Source organism: Microtus ochrogaster, linkage group LG8 (genome assembly GCF_000317375.1).
Source record: "Microtus ochrogaster isolate Prairie Vole_2 linkage group LG8, MicOch1.0, whole genome shotgun sequence".
NCBI classification, from domain to species: Eukaryota; Metazoa; Chordata; class Mammalia; order Rodentia; family Cricetidae; genus Microtus; species Microtus ochrogaster.
Genome location: NC_022033.1, coordinates 13,156,348 through 13,163,395, shown reverse-complemented (window position 1 = coordinate 13,163,395; position 7,048 = coordinate 13,156,348). Strand labels below are relative to the sequence as shown.

General features: G+C 51.4%; 1 protein-coding gene across 2 annotated transcripts in view; it reads right to left on the bottom strand.

The window, feature by feature from the left end:
- Elmo2 (engulfment and cell motility 2) overlaps nucleotides 1-7,048 on the bottom strand; it is a 38,618-nt gene that overhangs the window by 25,273 nt on the left and 6,297 nt on the right. For both annotated transcript variants that reach the window (XM_026787314.1, XM_005362884.1), the window contains exons 2-5: nucleotides 1,901-2,019; nucleotides 1,669-1,709; nucleotides 1,176-1,248; nucleotides 509-559 (exon numbers count right to left, since the gene is read on the bottom strand). In XM_026787314.1, coding sequence (XP_026643115.1) covers nucleotides 509-559; nucleotides 1,176-1,248; nucleotides 1,669-1,709; nucleotides 1,901-1,978 — 243 coding nt within the window. In that variant the 5' untranslated portion in view covers nucleotides 1,979-2,019. The remainder of the gene's footprint in view (nucleotides 1-508; nucleotides 560-1,175; nucleotides 1,249-1,668; nucleotides 1,710-1,900; nucleotides 2,020-7,048) is intronic.

Sequence of the window (7,048 nt, the reverse complement as noted above, 5' to 3'; positions counted from 1 at the left end):
GCCAGCCTGGTCTACAGAGCTAGTTCCAGAACAGGCTCCAAAGCCACAGAGGAACCCTGTCTCGAAAAACCAAAAAAAAAAAAAAAAAAAAAAAAGAAAGTAACTTTTGTAACACCCAAAGGGAAGCACAGGCCACTTTCTTTGTGGATTTCCTTTCTTTCTGAGTAAGGTCTGAGCCCACAGACAGCCGAGCGAGGAACTGTGGGACTGTCTCCAGGGTCCTTGGACCACCAGTGCTGCCCCAGCACACCTTGAAGCCATGGTCTCTACACTAGCAAACAGGTCTTTCCTTCCTTCCATTAGTTCCAGCTTTACCTTCAAGGCTCAGGCTCCAGCAAAGCTTTCTGGAAACCCCCATGCTGAGGTAGGCTGCCCTCTCAGTCCCGATGCCAAGAGGCTGCCTGCTGTCCTTGCTCATAAGCTGTAGCCAGGCTGTGAGGGCGAGGGATTTCCAATAGCAGAGTCGGTCCCACCACAGCACTTGGTGTCAGGTAACTGGAATACCTACCGGGGAGATAGCCAGCTGTAAGATTGTCCCATTCTTAATGTCGCTTCGAGTCTGGGAAGCAAACAATCAAAGAAAACAAAAAGACAAGATTAAGAGTGCATGGAGGTCAATCAATAGGGACTTGCCGTCATTTTAAAAGTGCAGTTGGCTCTCCTCATCTGCAGATGATCCAGCCAGCAGTGAACCACAGATCTCTGCAGGGGGAGGTTTGCTTTGAACGGTATACGCAAAGCATTGCTGGGCAGCAGGTACTTCCTTGGCCTGCCCGCTGCATGAAGCACATTCTCGACTGGGTTTTCATGTGCATGTGTCAGATGAGAGGCAGCTATGTGACATCTGAACACCCAGAGTTTGCTGTCCTGGCCTTCTAGGGACCACTCCCCATGGGGATTGAGGGACAACTATAGTTCACTGAGCCTCTGCAGCAGGCCTCCTCCTGCTTGCTCCTTGCAAAGAGATCCTAAGATTCTCCTCAAGAGTTCCGGGTCTCAAGAAGCAAAGGCACTCAGCCACTGGGGAGCAGGCTGGTGTGCTCCATGCTGTCCAAAGGGCAGCTCTTCAACCAGGAAATGGGCCGCCTAGACAGCCAGGAAGCTGGATAGTACCATCTCCTTGGCAGGTCATTTGCAAGCTAAGTTTGCCCTGACCTTGATTACTTCATTCTCACCTGCTCAGTGACATAGAGCTGGGGCCCATCTGCGTAGCGGAGTGTGTAGTACTCCGGGTTTGGCAGTGACCACCTGTGTGAGAGAAAACAATACACCCTCTTGGCCTCTCCTCTGGGCTTGTCTAGAGCAGTAACAAATGATTTTCAACAGTGACTTAAGGACTGTCAGCTTTGGAGCACAGTGGAACCCAAACAAAGCTTTGGGCAGAGCTCCTGAGAAAGGAAGGCTCTCCACCATAGTGAGGGTCAGTACCACAAGAGGAGGTACAGATAGAGGGGCGTGAGTCTCACATACTGCCCACACCTCCCAAAGGCCACTCCTAGGTCCAAGAATAAATGAGAATCTCAGGACGCCTCAGGGACATCCTCATTAGCTGTCCTTCCTTGGTAAGACAATGACCCAGCCCAAATGGACCCCCTCTGTACAAGTTCCTCCAGGGCAGAGCAGCCTCCCCCACTCTTAGCTGTCACTGTGGAAAGGAAGTCAACCTACCCATCACACACTTCCTTGATGATGGATGCCAAGGGCCGTTTCTGAAAGAGAGGGGAGGAGATCCTTCAGCACACGGTACGCTGCCAGCAGAACCACTCAGCCTCTCTTCCCTGGGGAGGACCAGGCCCAGCGTACAGCCTTCCTGTCACTGCCCTTGCTTATGATGCCCGTGGCCTCTGGGCCTAAACACTTCCTCCTCTGTGCACCTGACCCCTCCTTACAGCTGACATACCTGGTCGATTTCAAGGAGCTGGGCATTAGCACCTGGCCATTCAATGGCCACCTTAACAATGTCTGACGGAGGAGGCATTGTTCTCAGCGGGCCCTGCTTCAAGACACAGACACAGCTGCCTGCAGAGAGAACCAAACAGAAGGGAAGGTCAAAGTGTGCCTTCCTCTTCATTCTCGCTGTCCGCTCGGGAGGGCTGAAGACAACATCTGAAGTGACACGCGAAACTGCTCGGTGCGCAATGTTCATGCCGCAGCCTCTCCTCAGGCCGCTGTCTCCTTAGATCTAATCAGCAGCAGAAATGGGACAAAGCTCTCTATCATCTGCAGCCAGGGCGGCAGCAAGATCGGCCAGTGTGACAGTCAGTGTGAGGGGCCAACAGGACTGGGTGGGAGCAGAGCTCACTGGGTGCAAATTCCCATCCTGGGGCCTCAGGAGGAGAGAAACCCATGCTCTGAAGCAGAAGGGAAGAGACAGTCTTTTCTTGGTTGAGTGGTTGGCTGAAGGGGCCAGGCCACTTCTGCTCAGCAGATCCCAGAGTCGGCAGGGCCCAGCCTGCTCTCTCCTCCCCACTGCTGTGACCACTCCTGCCCCTTCAAAGGACACAGTGTGGAGCCTCCTCCCTGTGGGATAATGTGGAATTCAGAAAATGGAGAAGAGAACTGAAACAGGAAATGCTATTTTGGTCCCTAGTGCCAAGGGCAAGGGCTGCCAGGAGCTTGAGTGCAGGCAGTAAGGATGCTCTCATACCAAGACCCCTCCAGAGGGCGGGGCTGTGGGACTGCAGCTGAGTGTGTGTCGTCCCCCCCCCATCACACCAAGACCCCTTAGAGGGCAGGGCTGTGGGAGTGTATCTGAGCCCCCTCCCAATCACACACAAAGACCCCTCTAGAGGGTGAGGAATCTGAGTGTATGCCCCCATCACACACAAAGACCCCTCCAGAGGGCAGGGCTGTAGAAGTGCATCTGAGCCCCCCCCCCAATCACACAAAGACCCCTCTAGAGGGCGGAGCTGTGGAAGTGCATCTGAGCCCCCGCCCCTCCCCACTGCCCTTGAAAATAAAGGGAAATAAATCATCTGGGGCAAGTCTGGGAGATGGGCTCATGTGACTGGTATCCTAGGCAACTCTGGTGGCTTAGTGATATTCTGGGCAGCACTGAGGCTCTCTCCAAGGTCTGACGAAGGCAGTCACTCTGCTGATGGATTATTTCAATGTATATTTACACTTCTTGCCTACAGGTTCAGGAGCGGGCGCTCTCTTAATGAAAAAGACCTTTTGCCTCCTCAAGGTTCAGCCCCTCGCTGCTGTTCATGCCGGCTAATGGGGACCGCCTGTCTCTGTTGGCGTTGCAACACCACTGTTGCTAAGCTGTTAATCGTGTGTGATATCAATTTTCCAGCTCCAACAGATGCCAGTTCTCACAGCCTGGTGGGCACAAACCTCTCTTGTGAAAAGGGTTCGTGAAGTGTGTCCTCTACACCCCCAGACAGAGAGGAGGAAGCACACACCATTTCCTGAGGGGTGGGCTGTGTCAAGAGCCAGTTGTCAAAATCATCAGGATGTGAAAGCACATCCACTGCTGCTTCCCAGCAGCCCTCGGGGAAGAGGCAGGGCAGCACCAGACTTGAAGAGGACAAGAGTGAGGCTTGGTCAGGCCCTAGTTGACCCAACTAGTAGGTGGGGTAGATGGCCAGAGCTTAGAGTCAGCCAGCTCTTCCCTCTCCCCTGAGCGGGTCTGAATTCCCTAAGGAGACAGCAGTGGGTGGCTGTCTCTGCAGCTCCTGGCAGAACCTTAATGTGCAGTTTTTATGTGCCTAGGCCCACAGCAAACCTCTAAAAGGAAACTGGCCCCACGAGACTAACTTCTGGAGGAGGGGCTCCAGGGACAGCAGGGCAGAGTGTGCTGGGCCTGGGTGGAGCTGTGACCCTGATAGCAGGATATCCCTATGTGCTGAGGTCACTTCTAAGAACTGACATGTAATTTACAACTAAGCGCACGGACCTGAAGCATATCTACACATACGTGCATATGGATACAGATTATAAAAATAGGAACACATGAGGATCCCTTAAACCTCCATCCAGTACCACTCTAGACAACGCACCTGCCCTCCTAGCTCCTACTGACTTCGCCACCACCAAGGAGCTGGGCCTGCTTTTGTGCTTCCTATAAATGGAAGTGTACAGTACAGCTTTCCAGACCATTTGTCAACAAGGGATTTTTCTTTTCAAAATAAGTGGGGCCTGGGTCAATGGCTCAGTGGGTAAAAGCACATATGCATGCATACACACGTGCACACAGTGAGCAGCAGGCACTTGGAAAGGAGCATCAGGCTGGGACGCTGTCCCTGCTGAAGAAAGCAGCAGGTGGACAGAGCCCACGACTGTCACATCTTTACCCACGTCTCTGTCTTCTGTTCTTGAAACACGAGTGTGTTAGTTCTAAAGTGCCCTGGATGCCCTTTGAGGTGCAAGTTCACGATTCCAAAGCAGAACATAAAAATGCCCAAATGTAGCCGGGCGATGGTGGCGCACGCCTTTAATCCCAGCACTCGGGAGGCAGAGGCAGGCGGATCTCTGTGAGTTCGAGACCAGCCTGGTCTACAGAGCTAGTTCCAGGACAGGCTCCAAAGCCATAGAGAAACCCTGTCTCGAAAAACCAAAAAAAAAAAAAAAAAAAAAAAAAAAAAAAAAAAAAATTAAAAAAAAAATGCCCAAATGAGGATGACCTTTCTAAAGGTCCTCAAGGAGTTAACCCTTATTCTGCCATCAGGAAACATGCCAAACTCTCTGGGCTCCTTCCTGAGCACTCCCTTTGAAGGTCGCAAGCTGAGTGTGTCGTCACTACTTTGTTTTGGTTCCAAGTAATTTAGTCATCACATCAAATCAAAGCTGGTCTTGAATGATTCATTTCAAAACTCTACCCATGTTATACAGAGCAGGAAAATCTCCAGCCGCCCAGGTCACCCAAGGGATGGTAACAAGCCCACAGTCAGCGACTGTCTTCCTCACAGACATGCAGACTACTGTCCCAGCTGAAGGAAAGGAAGAGAACACTTGGCTTTCGTGGACAAATCCAATCCCATCTCTGAACTTGAAGGACACTGACTGAAGAGGCTGGTGGTAACAGACAAGACAGCAGGAAAGTCACTGCCCCAGCGAGAGTGTCAGGACGAGCCAAAGCTACTCACAAACCAACGCCATAGGAAAAGCCATGAGCCTCACAGAGGAAGCTATCCCGCACAGCTGACATGAGGCCAAAAACCAGCAATGAGAAAAAAAAATCAAGGGATAGGCAAAGCCTGACCACTTTCCAAATGCCACGGAGACACTTCTTAAATAAAATGCCCCGTATCCTGCCAATGACAGCCCTTTTACACTGTGTTAGCCTGCATTTCTGTTTTCTGCAAGGGAAAAGTCCAAGTCTAAGACTGGCCCAAGCTGGGAGAAACTACAATAGAGGCCAAAATAGACAGTGGTGTCATGGTGCGAGATGATGGATGTACCCAGTGGGCACTCAGCTAGCACTGGCTAAATTCATGAGCAAAACCCACTTAGGGAGGGCTGGTTTGCTTTCAGTGGCCCACTCACAGGGTGACTCTGGGTCCTCAGACATGACACTTGTGTATAGACAGCCTCTAACTCATTGCTTCTCTGTCATTTTATAGCTGATGCCTCAGGACCCTGAAAACATTTTTTTTAAAAAAAATAGGAAAGGTGGTCAAAGTTCAGAGAAATTCACCCTCCATCCTATTCATCCGACAGGAAGGGAGAGAGGGAATGGAAGAGAGGGAGGGATGCAGGGGGGAGGGGCAAGAGGGAAGGGAATTACATCAGAACTGGGTCTCAGTGATGTCCAAGTTCACTGTCTTCCCTCCACACTGTCCTTCCTTTGATGAGGTAACATTAGCTAACAATTATACAGGCGAAGGAAGCTTCCTCCCTCCTCCCTCTCCTTTACAGAGGTACTGAGATTCTAAGTCAGGGTTCTGAGCTTGCTAGAGAGCACTCTGCATCCCCAGCCCTGTTTTAATCTTACTGTATTTTATTTTTATTTTAAGGCAGTGGGGAGGGGTCTCATAAAGTTGCCCAGGCCTGACTTGTAATCCTCCTGTCTCAATCTCCTAAGCAGCTAGGGTGACAAGCCTGTGCCACCTGGACCCCACAGCCAATCTGTAGGGATACGTATTCTACATAAGGGAAGTCAGGGGTATCCTAAGTCACCTGGAGGCACCTGGTCGCCAGGTGTTAAGTGTTAGAAAGCCGTACCAAAGAAGGCAACCTTGTGTGTGAACATCCCAGCTGCTCAGTGGAGACTTCAAGTCCATGCACTGAAAGGCAAAGCCAGATGTGCCCAGAGCCCTATCCAACAGGAAATGGTCCTCCATGGTCTACAGAAGGCTGCCCACACTCCCACGGGTGGTGCTTGGGCCAGTCTAGGCAGACCCTTCCTGGCTGCTTGTGGCCAAGTTCCCTCGTTTCTCCTGTACCTTTCAAAAGTCCCTTCTACTAGCTGTCAGAGAGCTCCTATCCAAGCTTCAGAACCCAGCTGGGACATCACCTCCCCTTTGTAGCACTCTTCATTGTGTGTGCACTGTTCCTACATTGTGTCCCCACAGATTTCTTCACTAGCTCCTCCTACCGAAAAGGACCTCTGTACACCAAAACCCTGTGGCTCTGGCTTCTTCCACTTCCACTAACTAGAGCTGGCTCCCAACAGGCAGGAGGCAGGAACTGTTCCCATCAAGTCCGGAAGCCTTGCAACACAATATCCCCACACAATCCTGTTTTCAGAACGAACTTAGAACAAGCCTTACTGAGGAATCTAGCTAGGGGAAAACAATATCTTCTCCTTTCCCCAGGACCACAAGGAGGGAGGAAAACGGAGCAGGACTTCCCAGACAATGCGCACTCAGGGATGAAGGAGCTCCTTGCAGGGAAACCCTCTAGCACGTGTCTGCTTACTCTGATTTCCATCTCAGAAAGGAAGTGGGAAATTAGGTCGAAGCAATTCAATAACATTGCAAAATTCTCAGGGCTATAAATAGCCACTCGCTCCACCACTCACAGCAGTGCAAACAATTCAACAGCCACCGTCCAGCATGAGAGCCCTGAGTCCCACTCCCAGCCCACCGCCCCTGGAGAGCTC